At 40.1% G+C, this 20,717-nt stretch overlaps 2 protein-coding genes across 6 annotated transcripts; one reads left to right on the forward strand and one right to left on the reverse strand.

The window, feature by feature from the left end:
• Positions 1-4,034: 4,034 nt before the first annotated feature.
• LOC109744918 (uncharacterized) lies at positions 4,035-10,454 on the reverse strand. Of its 3 annotated transcripts, XR_002228408.4 has the most exons (7): positions 10,239-10,454; positions 9,618-9,976; positions 9,070-9,165; positions 7,531-7,590; positions 6,781-7,018; positions 5,959-6,034; positions 4,035-4,153 (listed from the first exon to the last, which is right to left on the reverse strand). XR_002228408.4 is itself a non-coding variant. In XM_020304054.4 (6 exons), the coding sequence occupies exons 1-5, from the start codon at positions 10,351-10,353 to the stop codon at positions 6,794-6,796; spliced, it is 855 nt and encodes a 284-aa protein (XP_020159643.1). In that variant the 5' UTR covers positions 10,354-10,454; the 3' UTR covers positions 5,624-6,034; positions 6,781-6,793. The 3 variants fall into 3 exon arrangements, 2 of the variants coding, with proteins under 2 accessions (XP_020159643.1, XP_020159644.1); XM_020304054.4 differs by lacking the exon at positions 4,035-4,153 and having other exon boundaries at positions 5,624-6,034; XM_020304055.4 differs by lacking the exons at positions 4,035-4,153; positions 5,959-6,034 and having other exon boundaries at positions 6,472-7,018.
• Positions 10,455-14,515: 4,061 nt separating this feature from the next.
• On the forward strand, positions 14,516-20,324 carry LOC109744917 (CSC1-like protein At4g02900). 3 transcript variants are annotated; one of them, XM_040386506.3, is made up of 11 exons: positions 14,516-14,946; positions 15,132-15,281; positions 16,151-16,286; positions 16,452-16,553; positions 16,808-16,927; positions 17,049-17,135; positions 17,200-17,540; positions 18,427-18,672; positions 18,803-19,127; positions 19,408-19,641; positions 19,742-20,324. In XM_040386506.3, exons 1-11 carry the CDS (start codon positions 14,633-14,635, stop codon positions 19,991-19,993), a joined length of 2,307 nt encoding a protein of 768 aa, XP_040242440.1. In that variant the 5' UTR covers positions 14,516-14,632; the 3' UTR covers positions 19,994-20,324. The 3 variants fall into 3 exon arrangements, with proteins under 3 accessions (XP_040242440.1, XP_040242448.1, XP_020159642.1); XM_040386514.3 differs by having other exon boundaries at positions 19,429-19,641; XM_020304053.4 differs by having other exon boundaries at positions 17,049-17,129.
• The last annotated feature ends 393 nt before the right edge of the window (positions 20,325-20,717 follow it).

The raw sequence follows: 20,717 nt of genomic DNA on the forward strand, positions 1-20,717 counted from the left end.
ACACGCCCTGGGGGCAAAAGGGAAAGAAATACTACTGTAGTAAAGTTTAAACGGGCAAACTGCCGGATGTCCCTGAAGATCACTCCTTCAGCTGCTAGATCAGACGCCTTGCCTTTGACTGCATTAATTAGAGCCTGACAGTCCGGTTCCACATCAACATTCATCATTCCCCATTCACAAGCCGACTGAAGGTCCGCCGCACACGCTTCCGCCTCTGCGCGGGTTGCTGTCGCAACATTTCGCAGCTGACCAGCACCTGATCCTCGGAGTCTCCAGTGCTGTCGCGTATGACGAATCCCCAACCACCTGAGCCTGTAGTAGTCGGATTAAAGGCCCCGTCACAGTTCAATTTCATCCGGTCACCCAAAGGCTTCTCTGCCAGACCGCCTCCTGTCTTACTGTTCTCTCTGTATGAGTCTTACCACACAGATTCAGAGAATCCGTTGCAAGGTGACTAATTTCTGATGGTAGGTGATGCACCGATCCCACCTTCTCCCCTGCATTCAGTTTATTACGCCATGTCCACCACTTCCAGAGCAGGCAGGTGACTAGGATTCGTTGGTCACAAAGGCCATGATGGTTTCCAAGAACTGGGCAACGCTTTAGGTGACTAGGATTCGTCAGTTCGATCCACTAGAGCCTGTACAACTCATATCTCAAGTGTGTTTTTTGTACTGTTTTACTTTGTATATTTGAGGCCATAGGCAACGCACACAAGCGATCAAAGCACTTTACATACAATATTTTCCTTGATCAGCTCAAACGGAAGGTTTGCGACTGCAATGTGACGGTTCAGGCATGTCGAAGAGCTCGAGCGCAAGCGGGAAACAAGAGAGCTTGCCAGCTTGGGGCACAGATTAAAAGGAACTGGGCAATTGGCCGAGGACCTTGATAATCCACACGTGTCATTTGTTTTACTAGTACAAATGCCCGTGCGTTGCAACGGGCAAATAAAAGTGCGCTTCATGTGCCATTTCTTATATCCAAGGTTGATAAACCAGAGTAATAATGTTAAACTCTTATTTTTGTTCAAAGCTTGAAGTGTGGTCATGAAGAACCAACCTAACTTCCCACATGTGTTGGAAGAGTAGTTGTGCATGGAATAGTATGTGAATCGATTATATGTTTTGCTTTTTGAAAAAAAAACACAAATATTTCTTTATTTTTTAAGAAAATGAATATTTTTTTATTTTTTATTATAATTAAAACATGTTTTGAAGTCGAACATTATATAAACACGCGATTTCTTGATTTTTTAATGATTTTGTGAACAGTTATAACTGGTTTTTAATTGGAACCATTTTTTGGGAATTTTCAGCATTTCTTAAAAAGTTTAAACATATTTAAAACATGAATATTTTTTTGAAACCAAGAACATTTAGAAACACTCGCTATCTTAAAAAAACACACGCCTCCGTGTTGGTAAATAAATAATGATTATTGGTGTTCGCACCATGGAGTAGAGTTAAGATAGTCATAGTGATGTCCTTTGATGGCACTCCATTAGCTTAGCACTATCACCGGGTGAAAGAGTGGTGTATTTATTTTTAGTGCGACATACAAACATTGGAATGTTCTATACCAATCGAGAGTTTAAAAACTAATCCAAAAGTTTTTTTTAGAATTTTCAAAACATTTGAATGCAAAGCATTGTTACTATGTTGGATTTCTTAGAGATAGTTGTTTGTTTGGTTTGAAAGGGTTTATTTTTTTCATATTAAATATGCGCGCGCGTTGCAACCGAAGAGAAAATTGATGTGTCCACCAAAACACCCATCAGTATAGCATGGCAGGGGCAGGGAGGCGCATGCAAATGGATTGGTCAGTTTCGCTTTAACCCTGAGAACCAACCTCTGATTGGATGGTTTGGAGGGCGGTGGTACCCAATACCAGCAAGAATTAAAACCTAGCTTTGACGATTTCATGTCTCACAAAGGCGAAATATTATTCCAGTGGATGGTGACGTTCGCGTCGAAGCGAGACACTTGTGGTGTGTTCATCAATCTCAAGACCTGTCGGCTCAGTCTCTCTAGGTGTTAGTGTATGTACGTGTTTGTGAGTCTGTGTTTGTCTTTGCTTTTCAAAAGAAGGTCCCCTTTAACCTTTGTATGCATCATTTAATGTGTCATGCGTTGCACTAGAAGGAGAAAGTCTTCGCATGTTTTCAGTGACTCGTTCATGTTGCCACTTTTCATGTTTGCCACCGTCGTCAATGATAATACAATTTTTGGTGTCCACAATTCGGAAAAAGATTAATGAAACTATATTCATGTCCTTCGATGTTGCCTCAATCAACATCACACTATCACCGAATGTGAGAGGAGTGGTGCATTGAAGTGGGATTGTTTAAATACAGTTATTTATTAATATTCGAAAGCAAATATGTTGATTTTGTTTTTAGAAAATGTTGGTTGTTTGGTTTGTCAAATTATATTATGTTCCTTTTCTTTTTTGCACTTCTTGGACTTGGTCCAAACACAAGCTTCTCGTGTAGATTGTAGGCTCTTTCCTTGAAAAAACACGCACACTTCGAATAGTCCAGAACGGCACACACACATCTCTTTCCGTTCCACATCACAATAACAAAGAGAAGTTTCCTAGCACATAATCTTAGTGTGCATGTATCCAACGGCTTGGAAAGGTGATTGAGACTACGTTAAATCTCAATTCACTGAGATTTATCGAACCCCTTTAAAATTAGTAGCTAAACTCACTTAAAAGAAATATCTAGCTCAAAGTAGCTAGCACAATGGCCCATGCGTTGCTAGAGACAAAAGGCGACGATTGACTTTAAATGCATCTTTTTTAATTAGTGCATCTAAATTTTTTATAAGTATCAATTTAATCTAACATATGCCTGTAAGATCCTTCACGTTTGATAATATTTTTTTAAAGAGAACTTAGTTTTTGTGACCATATTTATCTTCCTGAGCACACATTTATATACACACGACATACAATTGCAAGTGTTTCTTACCACTCATATCAGCCTTGAGCTAAAATAAGTGAACCAAGCATAAAATTTCAAATGGGCATATGGGACAACAGAGACCTATAAAGTGTTCATTATGTACGTTAGATATGTAATAGTACTGTACATCTGAAAAATGCAGACTTTAAGTTACAGTAAAGTGTGTAAAGTATAATTTAAACCAATTATCAATCACAAATTCACAATTATTGTATGTTAGAAATTATCATAACGGCGAAACTGCAATCACAATTAGCTATAGCAGCGCCGCTAGCAGCTGATGGATTATTTATTAGGAGCCGTGAGGACCGGAGTCAAGCTCTTGGCTGCCCCGCTCTTCTGCCAGCCCAATGCGACGCTCTCCGAGGCCCCTCGTTCTTAGCTCTCTTCCTTACCTCCGAGAATTAGTATGCGCTCGGCCTGCCCTTCTTCTGGCAGAGTGCCCGCCGGCAGTCGTTCTTTATCCAATCACCTCTCTCATATGTCCACCATCTATCTGCATCTTTGCCGACCTTCTTTCTTCTGGCCAAATTCCTCCAGCATTCGTTCTTTATTCCTTAATCCCTCTTCCCACTTCCGGGGTTAATTCTTTCGTTCGGTTTCCATCTTCTGTTTATTGACTTCTGCTACGACAAGTCCGCCGATGTATAAAAGTCGATAAGTTAGAGTGCAAAGAAGCGATGTGGGACTATTATATCCACAGGGACACAACTTGATCACAAAGGCCATGGTGGTTTCCAAGAACTGGGCAACGCTTTAGGTGACTAGGATTCGTCAGTTCGATCCACTAGGGCCTGTACAACTCATATCTCAAGTGTGTTTTTTGTACTGTTTTACTTTGTATATTTGAGGCCATAGTCAACGCACACAAGCGATCAAAGCACTATACATACAATATATTCCTTGATCAGCTCAAACGGAAGGTTTGCGACTGCGATGTGACGGTTCAGGCATGTCGAAGAGCTCGAGGCAAGCGGGAAACAAGAGAGCTTGCCAGCTTGGGGGCACAGATTAAAAGGAACTGGGCAATTGGCCGAGGACCTTGATAATCCACACGTGTCATTTGTTTTATGTGGGAATCATAAACACTGAAGATGACATCAGGCACAATCAGAGAACACTTATGAGGTTCGCTCTTGATACAGACTCCATGTCAACCACGTTCACAGGGTACCAGATTTCCTGCAACATGCAATATTTTCTGTTAAATCATCTCTCTTTTTGGAACAACAAATAGAAGGTCCAACAGAGAAGGTGTGTATGGGCTGCAAGAAGACAAATACTCCATCCGTTCCTAAATATAAGACCGTTTAGATATTTTAATATGGACTACATACAGAGCAAAATGAGTCTAAAATATGTCCATATATCCGTCTGTAGTCCGTATTGAAATCTCTAGAAGGGCTTATATTTAGAAACGGATGGAGTAGATCACAAATATTTTAGGAACTCCGCGCGGAAGTGGTTGAGAAAACTGATACACTCAAGATCACCATTATCCCTATATATCTCGCTAGTAGCGTTTTCTAACACATGAAACTACGTTGATCTGCAGAACCCACACCATTGTCAAACTAGTGAACGGCTAGCTAAAGGGAAATGCAAGCACGACCTAAGCCTATACTATCATATCCAGGAACTAATTGACTACAAACAAGCAGATTGTCTGGATTATGCAGAGGGTGTGTAAACAGCTACATGAACTGGACCAAGAACTATAGATGACCATATAAACTAGCTGCTGGAGACGCTCTTAGGTCGGTTGTGCTTCACAAGCAATAACAGTATCCTCTGCTCACGTCCCGCTGCTGCCACAACGGGGCATTACATCAAGGAACCATGACAAGGCTTTGCAAATGTAAAATCAACTCGGTTCGTTTCGGAAAAAAAAGTTTCGGAAAAAAAAAATCAACTCGGGTACCCGATCGTAGAATGTAGAAGAGGCTTCTAGCCTCTGCATCAGTACTGTCTAGTGATCTACCCCGGGTACTAATCATCCCCAAGAAGAGTTGCTTAACCCGTCTGCTCAAGTAACGCCTCACAACCTTGGCGTAAATACATTCCTGATGCCTCTAAGACACAATATCTACAAAGAGATAATGAATGTCCCTCACAAAGCAATACATAATATGATGCCGACAACCGCCTAGCTACTTCTTGCTGGATCTTGGACCCCTTACAGTATCATCTCCGTTGCTTTTATAGAAGTCGATCTACCCATTCCATCATGGGTGTTTGGCCCACGTGAACTTTGTCGTGTTTCTTAACTGTCATTTGACCTAAATGAAAAAACTAGTAAGCTCCTTGAATTCACCACACCTTCCTCTTCACCAAGTACCTGACTTCCCTTCAAGTCATGGTTCTGCTCTTTGAAACCAGCTTGATCTTTATGAACTTCCAATAATATCGATCACCTTTTAACCACGTTAGTGACCACATGGCATGTATCCAGCTCAATCAATTCTACTCCCTTCGTTCCTAAATATAAGTCTTTGTAGAGATTTCACTATGAACCACATACGGATGTATATAGATGCATTTTAAGTGTAGATTCGTCCATTATGCTCCGTATGTAGTCCACCTAGTGAAATCTCTACAAAGACTTATATTTAGGAACGGAGGGAGTATATACTAGTGCATGTACAACTCATATCTCATGAATCATGTTTTTTGTACCGTTTTATGACTACTTTGTACATGTCTTGATCAATTGTAACACAAACAAGCAATCAAGCGCTTTTATCTGCACCTGAAGCACTTTATATAGAGAACATGCATTGATCAATTGAAACGGAATGTTTGAGACAGCAAATGCGACGGTTCAAGCATGTCACGAAGAGCTTGAGTACAAGCTCAAGCTGGAAATAAGAGAGCTTTGGGAACTGGCCAGTTGGCCGAGGACCTTCATAAGGTCGTGAGCGCCATTCGTTTTATGTAGGAACCATAAACACCGAAGATGGCATCAGGCACAATCAGAGAAAGCTTACGAGGTTGTCTCTTGATACAGACCCCATGTCAACCACGTCTTGGCCCCCCACATAGATCCACAAGTCACCGTAGTTCCTGCAACATGCAATATTTTCTGTTAAATCATTTACCTTTTTGGAGCAACAGAAAAGGTGTGCATGGGCTGCAAGAAAACAGATAGATCATGGATATTTAGGAACTCCGACGGAAGTGGTTGAGAGAACATGAAACAAATGAATCACTATTATCCACTTCGGCACAATCAGTGTTTCCTAATGCATGAAACTACATTGGTCTACAGAACCCACACCACACCAATGTCAAACTAGTGAATGGCTAGCTAAAGTAAATGCGAACATGACATAAGCCTATACTAGTATTGTATCCAGGAATTAATTGACTGGAATACATAAGAGCAGACTGTCTTCCTGTCTGGATTGCACAGAAGGCGTATATATGCATGTATGTACATGAACTGGACCAAGAACAAGGTAAACAGTCGGTGCACGATAAAATGCAGAGCTGTGCAGAAATTAGATGTCCAAAAATGCAATGACTGACAACTTATAAAATGTTCTGAACTGTTATACATTCATAATGGTGCCTCGTTTAGAAGGGCTTGATATTATGTCTAAGGCTGTAACCATACAAATGGGGAGAAACAAGCTAAAAATGAGGAATAGCTTATCCATAAGTCAATACTATCAACAGTTTCATGTTTTGCGGAGTATAAGCTTCCATTATTCTCAAGAGGCATCCATACTAGTTAGGAAAAATAGAGTGTGACATACATAACACGAGGCACTAAGTAGAAGCGAGAACTTTTCTATAGAATGACCTACAACTCCAGATTGTTTACGCAGTCTCCACATCGGGCACAGCATCGCCAGCAGTGTCTTCAGGCCCAGCATCCTTCTGGACGAAATCATACCCATATTCCTCTTCTGAAGCATCCTCCTCCACACTTCTGCCAAAGATGAATGGTCTCTTGCCCATCGTCGTGAAAGGCATCAGCCCCAGTGCACGCGCTGTTTTAATCTCCCTCGCCACCTTGCGCTGAGCTTTCGCACTTATCTTGGTCTGGTGAGCAGATCAATAAGTTAGAAACAATAGGCAAGGAGGTGCCTCATAAAGAACATGGATACACCCATGAAGCTGACCCTCAGAGGCAGGCAGGTACTCGCTCAAGATAATAGTAAAACAAGATACGATAAAAACATCTTAATTATAGAGATGGGTTACTTGAACATTATGAATGAAAAAGTTTGTGCTCGACAAGCATGAACATGAACACCTCAACAACAGTACTATGAGCGAAGGGGGACATTCACAAATAACCAGTGTCCCATTTCTGTTAGTAAGACTGTAAGAGAAACGTCTAAAATATAATGCATTGAAGGATAGTTGCTGCTTGAGCTCTGACACTCCTTCGTAAGAGAATATGCATTCAGCTCTGAACAAGAGAATATGCATTATTGACAACAATCTGAGAAAGCATGATCTGCATTTATATTATATATAAGGAAGACAAGAATCTCTCCACCCAATATTTTCTTATATCTTATATAAAAGCCAGGAAAGTACCATATTACCTGATTCCTCTTGATGATAATGCCAGCTTCTGTAATAAAGTTGGCGAGGAATCTAACATTCTGCAAGGAATAATTCCATGTGGTCAGAGAGTGCAACTTAAGGATAATTGTAATAGCTCAAGATATCGAAATATATCAAGCAGATCAAAATTGGTCTCTCGAAAACCATGTGTCCCTGCATGAAGGTGTCTACCAGTAGGTAGATTATTCAAAAAGAAAAAAAGTTACAAACCACCAAAAGATAAGCAGTTTAGTAATACACTGTTTAAGCAAAATGGCAGACTTCCAACCAAAACATTACCAAATTTACATATTACCATCGCTTCAATGCCATTACTGATTACTCCCTCTAGCAAAACGCAGGCGGTATTTTTCTTGGTTAACACAGTTTTGAATCAAATCTAATGAAATGCCATCAGATTTGATTGCAAAGTACTTATGATTTTAATTTTGTACCACATAAGCCAAATATTAACGGAGAATTGTCGGTCAAAGCATCTACATACTCTCCAAGAATGTTATGTTGGTTATGGCCGGAAAAGGAAGATTTAATTTTTCCTGATGCATGACAAGGTTCAAATATTTTATTACTTTTTAATTTCTGCTTGTAGATATGGTGCATATGTGTTTATAAGTTTTTTGTAGGGGAAGTATGGATAATGCCTGTTGCCAAGTACATGCAGGACAAAACAATTGTGTTTGTTCTTGAAGAAGGTTTTAGCAATATGCATTTTGGGATGGAGAGATCAATAATAGAACAAGCCTGATGAGCAAGCTCTAGGCTACACAAACCAAAGATTTAACAAGTTCACTTTTCGTTTGCCGAAGCATAAGTTCATTGTTGTGCTTGAGAAGGTTTGGGCTATGGTTGCTGCAGTTTTGTTTGTATTGATTGGGTTGACTAGTAGAACTTACCTAGTAATATGGTCCTCCTCTTGAAAATATTCTACCTTTATTTGTGCTGATTGGTTACATTTTCTTCTTCTATAATGCAGGTGGCCGTGCAATACTAATCTGAAGCACACAGGGATTTGTATGCTAAGTTGCTAACACATGAAGGTTTTTGGAAATACGAAAAATAGGGTAAATAATATGCTCCATGCCTACATAGCATCTTGATCTGGCTTTGACACTTGCTGTGTTCCAATATTGGCATCTAAACACCATGTTAGAAAGTTAGAAGAATGTGAGGCATAACTCAAATCAACAGAATAACAAGCAACATGTGAGTTCACCTATACTGAACTTGTTAATAATTGCTAAACTCAAATATGGCAACAGAAAGCATCAAGAGAAAATGTCAGAACCCTAACAACCTTAGGGTAGTGTTACAAGATATTTGGACAAATTAGCATGGATGTAACACTATCATCATCTAGCATATGACTTACTCAGTGCCGTTTGAGGCATACCATAGTCATTGTATTCCTGAAGTTTATAATGGTTAACAGTTCTAGAGTTTACAAGCTGCCAAAGTACTCAAAACTTTAAACAAAAACTGTGGCCAGTTTACATAGGTTGCCAAGCAGATGTACTCACCCTAAAATCAGCTTTCCTTAAAACTTCCTTTGTAGATGTTTCAAACTGAGGTCTAGGAGGATTCCTTGGGGCTGCAGGTTTTGTCAGGTCAAGATCCTGCATGCAGTAGAGTTGAATAAAATCTGGTGTTAAAAGTCATTCCAGTAGACAACATACTGATGCTTGCATGCTTAAATAATAAATGTTTTTTCGAAAGCTAAAACGATACTATAACACTATCTTCTGGTGATTACAGTTGTCCAGGCAACAGTGGATCAGACGAGCAATTTCTTTCTGTTTTGACTTTTGACGGACATCGATCCACAAAATAGTACTCCCTCTGTAAACTAATATAAGACCTTTTAGATCACTAAGGTCTTATATTAGTTTACAGAGGGAGTACACTATACTTATGGAAATATACTAGTAACTACGAAGAACCTAGCTCACAGATTTAGCGACGCTTCCTGAATACTTGCATAGGCTAAACAAAATCTCAAGATTGCAAAGGATTTATGATCTCTCAAATACTTGAATCACTGAAGTAATGGAACAGATATCCCTCTTACCCGGACATTGTAAGTCGAGCCTCGCCTGTAATTCACATCTGGCCTGAAATCATAGTCATCATCCTCAACCTCATCCGTCATGTGAAAGGTGCGGGCCGCGTCGTCCAACTTCTCGTTCATGCCATCGTTCAAGGAGTCGAAACCGTCCATGATCCCATGACTACTCCTCCCACCAAACAAGTTACCCATCTCGCCCTGCTGACTGAAGGCACCCATCCCAGAGCCGGTGCCATGTCTTCTTCCGAAGGAGCTCCCAACCCCATCGAGCTTCCCGAAGAACGAGTTGTCATCCGGCTCCCTCTGGTTTCCAAACATCCGCTTTTCAAAGTCCTCCGTGCTCTCGCTCGCCGCACCCTCTTCTGCGAAGCAGCATTTGGAGCAAACAAGCATGTAAGGAGAAACAGGATCGCCGAAACATTTTAAACAGCAATTCCCCAGATGTCACGCATATCAAAATGATGAGGGATTTTAGCACGAGGAAGCTAGAGGGCGGGTTTGCTTTAAACCTAGATCTCTGTACCCGCCGCTCGATTCAATCGGTGCGGAAAGGGTGAGCTAAGTCCGGACGCGGCAAGAGGTGCCGGAGATACCGCACATGAGATAGGGGTTCGGGGTGCTCACCGGACTGGAAGGAGCGACGGAACGAGGAGGTGGCGGCGGGTGGTGGGTGGGAAGGGAGGAGGCGCCGGAGCAAGCCGCGCCGTGTAAGAGATCGTCTCAGCGCCGAGCTCGCCATCTCGCTCGGTGGCTCGTCGGCGGCGCCGCAATCCGTCACCAGAGGAAGCAGAGGGGAGGAGGGTTGGGGGTTTTTGGATTTCTTTTTGCGTTTCGGACCCCGTAGATGCTTCATTTTGTGCTTATCTTTTCAAGTCAGCTGATGGTGTCGGCCCTCTTTGGTTTGAAAGAATTTCATAGGAAATTTGAAGGACCATACGAATTGTTTCTATGAAAGTCCTTTGGATCATATAAGCATTGGTTCATCAAATTCCTACCGAATCCATTCATATACCCTCCGTTCCATAGAAATTTAAACATAAGCTGAAACCTCACTTTATTTGTCTTTCGAGAAGTCCAATACACTTGCACTCTATCTCTCTCTCCTCTATCATCTACTACCTATGTTCCTAAATATAAGACGTTTATACAGTTCAGTACAATTAATATGTCCATTTGGTATGCACTACTCAAAGACACATCTTATACAATTTATATGTTTTGGAATCATGTCGTAATTCATAGTACATTGCATCTCGTTCCTACATTTTTCCCTTTTCTACGTTTCTAAATTTCTATGATCCAAAGAAGCCAGTGGGATAGTGGGGATCCATAGGTAGCTTTCATGAGTTTGGCATTTTTTATGTCTTATATTCGAACTATTCACCATTTTCAGAAAATGAAAAGTGCAAATGAGTTCATTTGTATTCGAGTGGTTTGAAATGATGATTTACCATAAAGAGTTTCAAAGTGTACAAATACTTCGTGACGTCAAACCTTTGACGCAACCACATGTGGCTATGTGTCTTATTTTTTCTTTGTTAGGTTCACAATACATCCCTTAGCTCTGCTCTTACAAATTAGTAAGTTGGTGGTCGTCTGTTCACAAATTAATTCTTCATTGTCAATAAAATAAATACTACAAATATGATACATCCTACGTTGCAGCAAATGTATCACGATCTTTCAATTAGTTGATTTGATTGATGTATATTTATGATGTTGTTTTATTCCAACAAAGTTAGGGCATACAATTACACAAGAGTTTTTGAAGGAAAAAACAATTGCTCAAGAGTTTAACTAGCTCATGCAAAAAAGGGCTTCCTTATCTATACTAGTAATAATGTACGTGCAATGCACGTTTATATCAGGTAGGATATTAATTGCACGTTATATTAGGTAAGATATATTGGTATTTGGTAAGATACCAAGTACTTTTTCGCGGAATGATAGGATATTAATTACATGGCAGATTTCAAGGGATAACGTTGAGTCAAAACGTGTTTATAACCAATGGCAGTGGTGGGTAATTAAAGCGTAAAATGTGTTTAGTGCTCAACATTGAAGCGATTTGAACCGCTAGATAACATGATTTGACGGTTGAGATAGTTTGGATCTGCCCATTTGGGTCTTTTTATATTGGTATAGATACGAGCATTTAATTTTTAATACCAACACACGACTATTTAGCTAGTTAAAGAAAATCATAGAAGCCTCGAATCACGGTTGTGGGTGATGGGTCTAACAATCCTTATTTGACTAAATGTTAGGTCAGGTGCTCAACAAGCAAGTCATAGAAGTAGTGGCATAGTAAAGTCGGCGATGACCATGGGAAGTGAAAGAAGGAAGTGTTGGTGAAGGAGTGGCGGTCTACGGAGCTACGATGATAGTGTTGAAACGTTGATACGACCAATTCGAGGCCGATGGGCTTGAAGAATGCAATTTGATATGCGTTAAAGGGTAATGTTGTTAACCAATACTATGTCTAATAGTCGTAGTCATAGTCTCGGACGTCTTCGTGTTTGTTGATTTACTTAGTCCATATCTGGTTATATCTGTTGTTCTATTGATTTAATATAAACCAGATTTAATTTCAAAAAAGGACAATGTTGTTAACCAATTAGAGAGGTATTAGGGGCTGCTTGGATTACGCCTGCACATGCCTTGCCAATCCCCGGCGTGCCAATATTTTGGCGATGAAATCCGCCGCCACCGAAATTTTGGCAGAGATCCGATTTTTTGGCCTTGATCCAAACGGCAGCCCGAGCCAGTGGTCAACGCCAAAATTTTGGTAACGCGCTGTCGGGCTATCATCCAAACAGCCCCTTAGTCTTACACATATGATGCACCTTAAACTTGGATAACCGTGGCGATATATGCAGCCAAATATTTTAGCAAGACGTAAAATTTATGATAAACTGCAACCTTGCACATATCTTCTTCTTTGTACAACCACTCATTTCACAAAAAAAAAAATCATACGAACAACGTGTTGCATTATCCACTTGCTATGCTAACATCGTTTTGGCTCTCATGGATTGGATCTGGGATTCAAAAACTGGAATTGAATTCCAGAAATAAGTTGACTCCCACAACAATTGAAATTGTAAATTCCGAATCAGGAACAAACACGTCGCCAAACTTTTTTGAGTCCCATCCCTTTTTTCCCATTAACCAATAATGTTACAACCATTGAACAAACTTGGTTGGTGAACATGATTTGTGTGTCGCTAATCTAGCGGCTTGCCGATCATTTAACAAACTCACACCATCCAAGCAGCAATCCAACCAATCGGATTTCCCTTTCCTCTTCCCATGTGAACTTTGGCGGGTTTCCCCATGATAGGAAGATCTGCGAGAACTCTTACGATATCATGCCACATCTTTAGAATTGTCTGCTCATAGCGACGATGGAATCGTCCGACTATAGCTCGAGGCATTGCTTCAATGGCTCGATAAGTTAGAAAATAGAATTTGTAGGTCGAACATACATGCGTACTTGGACCCACAAAAATACACAAACTCGGTCCTCTGTACACCGAGTCGTCTCCGAAATTTTCAGATAGTTTTTTGTTATGTGTGAAGACAAGGATGAAATGAAAACAAAGTTTTACGAAACATACCTATACAAATATGTGGGACCACTTGCACGAATTGATACACCAATAAGCCCAAAGGTCCTCCCCGCCATGGTGGATATCGCCTATTGAATTTCAAAGATTTCCCTTGAAAATTCATACTATGTGACATGGAAATAAAAATATAAACACATAAATTTTAGGAAAGCGTGTACGTAGTTGTGTTGTTCGATCCGCCGATGAGATCAAGGTAGTTCCTCCCCTACGTGGACAAAATGTTGGTCGGTCTCCAGTTGACATCAAGTAAATTTTTATGTGTGAATACGAGGTTCAAATTGTAAATGCCAAAACCGAATAATTCTCGTTTCCACGTGACATCCAAACATATAAATATTAAAGTTGAAATGTTGTAGAATCAAATTCAGTTTTTCATTTAATAAGTAGTCCAAATGGTAAGTACACCGTACATGAAATTTGGTCCAGAGTTACAAAAAAGGAAAATTCTGAGCTGGTACAGTTGCAATTTAACCGACGAGGACGTCGGTTGGAAACCGCCACCCCTCCTTCGTCTCGTCATTCCGCCGCGGCCCTGCCAGCCGGACACAAGGGAGGCGCGCGCCAGCCGAGACGAGGGAACCGGCCCCGGCGCGGCGTCGTCGTCCCCATCCCCTCGCCATCGGGATAGCCAAACCCGACAAAATCCAAATCTCCTCTCCGTTAACGTTTCCCTACCGTCTCTGCCCACGGGCCTTTTCCCAGGCCGGCGCACCGATCGCGGCCGCAGGAAGCGTCGTCCGGCGAAGAAGCGTGAGGGGTGCCTAGCCTAGCCTAGGAGGTAATGCCCTCCTACCTGTGTTCATGCATGGCTGTGCCCAATCTCGAGTGCCTTCGATTCATACATGGTGATATCGTCAAGGCATTTCTCGGCTAACCAAAAACATGTTCTGGGGTGCCGCTTCATAGATCCTCGAACGATGTCATTGAAAATCTCTTCGGATCCCATTCGTTCCTGTGTATGTCGCACCTAACATGCATTTTCCTAGGAAAAAAAAAATCATATTGTCATTAACAAGCTTAACACGTGTTATTGCTATATTGGCTGCATCTAGGACTAGGTTTTCATTTTGTATCCTGCTGGTTTTCGCGTTATGGAATTCTGGTATGAATTGCAGAAATCTTTCCAAGCTGTGTCCCGAAGAATTACTCACAAAGATTTGATGTTCGTACTCTATCAAAGATATTTAAGTTGCTAATGTTGATGATCATGACCATGGTTTTATTCAACTTGACCAACAGATGGCCATCCTACTAAGTATAATATTATTAACTCTAAGAGACATTTTTTTGTTCCCATTGCTTCTTTTCTATGCAGATATTTAGCCTTGCAGTTAACTACGCTTCGATGAAGCGTGTACTGGAGTGAGTCTCTCTAGAGACAGACAGATGGGTTCCCTCAACGAAATCGCCATTGCTGCGGGAATAAACATATCATCAGCATTGGGTTTTCTTCTAGCGTTTGCAATTCTGAGGATACAACCTATTAATGATCGGGTGTACTTTCCAAAATGGTACCTCAAAGGGACAAGGAGCAGCCCGAGGCACATCGGGGCTGGTTTCTCCAAATTCGTGAATGCCGATCTGTCGACATATCTGCGGTTTCTGAATTGGATGCCAGCGGCGCTACAAATGCCAGAACCAGAGCTAATTGAGCATGCAGGACTAGACGCCGCAGTATATGTCCGCATCTACCTTCTTGGGTCAGCATGATTTTCATGTTTCTCAATTCTCACATCACTGTGTTTTTGCTTTCACTTTCATGTCTTGCAAGCTCAAAAATGATGACCTCGAGCTGTCGACTGCTAGTACAAAACATGACTCTTTCTTAAGATGACAGACAAAGAAATTACATTTACTGACGGCGCATTGCTTTCTTGCTTTACAGTTTAAAAATATTTGTGCCAATTGCTTTGCTCGCATTCATTGTCCTAGTACCTGTTAATTGGTCTAGTGGAACATTGGAACATGAAAAGGATCTGAATTATGATGAAATTGACAAGCTTTCGATATCAAACCTTGGAAAAGGTTCAAAACGGTATGGTTTTGTTTACTCCACCTATATGTTGTATTACTTTCAGCACAGGCATGGATCATGTTGTTTCTTTGAAGAGTTGTGTGTTTTCTATTACGGAGTGTTCCAAGATCGCAAAAGCTATCGTATTATTTTCAGATATTCTATATCCATAATAAAGTGGCACAAATATTTATGCAGTAATGGCTTAATTATAGCTAAACCGAAACCATCGGTAATTGAACTGGTTTAAGTTGATCAATTACTTACCAAACAAAACCATTTGAAACTTAGCCATGTTCTTACTTCCACATGTAAGGATTACCTGCAAAAAAGGTCCGTTAGTGCAGGTTATTCCAGAGAATAGTTGTCATTTTTTGCAGTCAATCTTTAGGATTCTGTCATAGTATTTTTTTAACACTCCCTTATGCAGCTCCCTCTTGTATTTATGTCTCTTTTACATAAAATTTTACTGTCAGGGCCTCACTACAGTTTTCCGTTCAAAAAATGTACAATTTGCTTTGCATAACCCTCTAGGAAGCCATTTAGTTAGGACTTATGGTGCAACTTACAATAACTTAATTTTGTATTGTACTTAACAAACAGAAAAACCTAGCTGTATAGTGTTGAAAACTACAATGTTAAGAGTTGGGAGTAAGCCAGTGCTTTAGAGATAATACTGAACTGTAAGTGCTTCCAGGAAAAAAACCATATGCAGGCTGCATATATTTGGAGCAAAACAAAGACAACTCATGTTTTGTATCTGCAACTGAAACTAAATGACTTCATATAGCTACAAATTTTCTCTTATGCACTTCTTTTTTTCGATATCTATGTTTTGTACTGTCTACGTCTTCACTTTGGCTGACAAGAACTGTTGAATGTTTTCATAGGTTTTGGATACATATAGGAATGGCCTATGTGTTTACCTTTTGGACATTTTACGTGTTGTTTCATGAATATAAGGTTATAACAACTATGAGATTGCGCTTTCTTGCTAATCAGAGTCGTCGACCTGACCAATTCACAGTAAGAAATATTCTTCATACCAATTTAACTAATAGATTAAAAAATCATCAGATTTAAATGTTAAATTTTTATCTTCTTAGACTTGTTGCGTTTAAACCTATTTTAGCAGACTTACTAATGTTGTGTAAAGTTTCCTACTTTTCACTCCTATCCTGCTCTATTTAGGTACTTGTGAGAAATGTACCACCGGACCCAGATGAAACAGTTAGTGAACATGTTGAGCACTTCTTTGCTGTGAATCATCGAGATCATTACCTCAGTCATCAGGTTTTACTTTTTGCCGATCTTATCTCCACTGTGGTATTGTTATGGCGAATACAAAAATATGAATGAGAACCAAGAAAATTAAAATTGAAGCAGATATTTTTATTTTGAAGTGCAAGCTTTTCTATACTCTTAATCTGAAGTAGAAGCATCTGTTTACTCTTCTAGAAAAAGGGATACCATGTCTATACCAAAATTCCAGTTGCTCCTTTTTTATGATCACATTTGGAGTAATTTGGTGAGTGTGTTATCAATAGATTGTATACAATGCAAACGCCCTTGCTGGTTTGGTTGAGAAGAAGAAAGGCTTGAAGAACTGGCTGGTCTACTACGAAAATCAGCATGCTCATAATCCTGCAAAGAAGCCAACTATGAAGGTATGATTTTCTCCTATGCAAAGCATGCACTTGAAGCTTCTTTTCATCTATAACAAAGCTATTTCACTCTGTGATTTATTAATCTGGCAAGTGGTATATGACTCGACTACATCTCTTATAGACAGGACTGTGGGGTCTTTGGGGGCGAAAAGTGGATGCTATAGAATACTATAAGGCAGAAATTGAGGAGCTATGTAAACAGGTACTAGCTTCATTGAAAGGAATGGTCCACAACACTGGGCAATATTGATAGTCCTTAACTTGTGTTCCAGGAAGACGTGGAGAGACAAAAGGTGATGAGTGACCCTAATGCTATTATGCCGGCGGCATTTGTTTCTTTCAAAAGTCAGTGGGGGGCTGCTGTTTGTGCTCAAACACAGCAGACAAGTAATCCGACAGTGTGGCTAACCCAGTGGGCTCCGGAACCTCGTGATGTTTACTGGCCTAATCTCGCAATCCCTTTTGTTGAGCTCTCGGTTAGGAGGCTTATCATTTCCGTTGCGCTGTTCTTCCTCACTTTTTTCTTCATGATACCAATTGCATTTGTCCAATCCTTGGCAAATCTAGATGAGATTGAGCGTCTGCTTCCTTTCTTGAAACCCATAATAGAAAGGTGAGTTTTATTTCTAGTATTTTATAGTTGAATTTTAAATAAGAGAAAAGAGCATTTACAGCGTGTTTTTCGCAAGAAGCATCTTCTGAATCCTGCCATCCTACTACTTCAACAATTTAGGCAACAACTGGCTTGTGACTCGGTTAGTTCAGGTCCTAAGAGCTACATGGAGACGTTTTGATTCGATAAATTAGCTTGTTCAATCAAAAAGATGTAAAAATTCCAAACTACCATGACATGTTAGGCTTACAAGAGGGCTACTTTTCAGGCCACATGCCAGTGACACGTATACTCCGACTTGGATGATTTTTGCAATGATATGCATTTTGGAGCAATTTTGCCAATGGCCAACATTTGCAGTTCATTTGTAGCCGTTCTCAGCATCATTTAACAACAGCATCTTAACATCTTATATAGTGTAATGTTGTACTATTTCATAAATATCATTTTCTTGCTAGTTGCTACATTGAACAGATATTATAAAGCTCATGGAAAAGAAGAACCTCAAATAAATGTAAAATCTGAACATGTTATAAACAGTGCTGGAAATCTAGATTGGTAGAAGTTATACTCAATTCTGCTCTCTAGAAACCTAAATACCGATTAATAAAAATGTTGCCCAAGTATGTTTCTTTACTGAGCAATAAAGTGCTGAAAGAAATTTTGATAAATTTAGTAAACCTCAAATTACATAAAATGACTATATTGTACTCCGTCCCATAATATAAGAGCGTTTTTGACACTAGTGTAGTGTAAAAAATGATCTTATATTATGGGACGGAGGGAGTATTTGTCTGGAAGATATTGTCTTTCTGGATCTAGTTTTTTGTTTTTTTGAACAACGGATCTAGTTTCATATTTTCATTATTGATGCACTGTCCTGCAGAAATTCTTTGAAGTCAGTTATACAAGGTTTCTTGCCAGGGATTGCATTAAAAATCTTTCTTATACTTCTCCCGATGTTTCTAATGACCATGAGCAAGATGGAAGGTCATATATCAATCTCTGGGTTGGACAGGAGGACCGCATCGACATACTTCATGTTCCTTTTTGTCAATGTATTCTTGGGGAGTGTAATAACTGGAACAGCATTCCAACAGCTCGACAGTTTTATCCATCAGCCAGCTAACAAGTAGGCTAGATCTTGAAATTGCTTCTTTTTTTTGCACTAATGGTATTTCTATTATAAGTTTATAACAATGGGGCCAATGTTTACTGACACCTAATTCTTTTGCCCTTCGTTCTCCTTTTGTCATGACAAGAATTCCAGAGACTGTTGGAGAATCAATTCCCATGAAAGCAACATTTTTCATTACATATGTAATGGTTGATGGATGGGCCGGTATCGCTGCTGAAGTTCTTAGGTTGAAGCCGTTGGTCATGTTCCACATAAAGAACACTTTCTTGGTCAGAACTGAGCAGGATCGTCAGCAGGCCATGGATCCTGGGAGCTTGGACTTTGGCACCACTGAACCACGAATACAACTCTACTTCCTGCTAGGACTAGTATATGCTGTTGTCACACCAATTCTTCTTCCTTTCATCATCGTGTTCTTCAGCCTTGCCTATCTTGTGTTCAGACATCAGGTACTAATCCCTGTTCATATCATCTTTCTGTTTTTTCACCAGTATGTTTTTATTTCTTTTTGTGAGATCTTGCAACAGTATGTTTGCTGTCATCACAATCATATCAGCATAAAACACCTATTTATGCTCATAAAGTTATAGCTATTCATGCCATTCTTAGTAAACAACTGGATGTCTCATTTAGTAAACTAAAATAACCTGCATGCTAGGCAGCTTTCATACTTCATTCTTTTCTACTAGCTTAGGCCACTAATATATTTTCGGCTTCTTTCGCTGCAAGATCATTAATGTTTATAACCAGCAATATGAGAGCGGCGCACTATTCTGGCCAGATGTGCAAACACGGCTTATTGCCGCATTAATAGTATCACAAATCCTCCTACTGGGACTACTGAGCACACAGGAAGCAGAGAAGTCTACTGTCGCTCTCCTTCCTCTTCCTGTCCTGACCATATGGTTCCACTATGTTTGCAAGGGTCGGTTTGAACCAGCGTATGTAAAGTTCCCCTTGCAGGTAGGATTGAAACTTACTCTTCATTAAGATCTTCAGCATAGCATCTCAAATATTGAGCTAGGATAGCCTTGATGCATACACTTACTGTTTGGTTTTGCAGGAAGCCATGGTGAAGGACACACTGCAACGAGCAAATGACCCAACTCTGAGTTTGAGAGAATACCTGAAGGATGCATATGTGCACCCGGTCTTCCAGAAGGATGACATGTATGAGCTTGTTACCATGGATGAAGAGAAGAATCCCACCGTTGCGACCAAGCGTCAATCGCGCATGAACACGCCAGTAGAAAGCAAGTTCAATTCCAGTGTTGGCACTGATGAAGGAGAGTTCAGTAGGATGCATCCTGCTTGAGAAAATGTAAAGTTTCTGGATTTTTGGTGATCTTGTAAACGTTGGAGCAAAAAGGAAATGCAGGATGTAGCAGAATGTACAATATACATGATCAACAGTCGCATCACTGCATTAGCATGTGCTGCCGCCATGAAATTGAAAATTTCGGACTACTGCAAGATTATGATTTGAGCCCCAGAGCACTTAAAAAACTCAAAACACTGCCATTAGTTGAATCGAGTCCTTCCATCAGTTGAATTTAATATTATGATACTAGCGCATGCGATGATGCCTTACAAATGCAAGCTACAGGAGTCTTGAAAGTTTGGATATGTCAAAACAAATTTCCTACCAAACGAACTTGGGCAAATGGGTGCATCAACTCAGAACTTCTACTGATAATTTCAAGCCCTAAACTTACGAAACAAAAACAAATTAGAGGTTCTGTTCATAAATAAAGAAAACAACATAAACAGCAACTGGAAAAAGGACGACACTAAAATTATAAAAGGTTATCTTATAGAGATCTTGGAAAGTACAATATAGCTACAGAACTGGAATTTCTTTCGTGTTTAATTGTTGGAGAAAAATCATCTCAAGCTGAGCATTCTTTCCAATATATGACAGACTTTGTACATTTCTGTGCCTTGACAGTATCCTTTCTTACAAAAAGCAATGATCACTACTCGGTACAAGTACACATCTATTGCAAAGCCTTGTCCAAGAATCCACCCAATCAAAGTAT

Source organism: Aegilops tauschii, chromosome 1, assembly GCF_002575655.3.
Source record: "Aegilops tauschii subsp. strangulata cultivar AL8/78 chromosome 1, Aet v6.0, whole genome shotgun sequence".
Lineage (NCBI taxonomy): Eukaryota > Viridiplantae > Streptophyta > Magnoliopsida > Poales > Poaceae > Aegilops > Aegilops tauschii.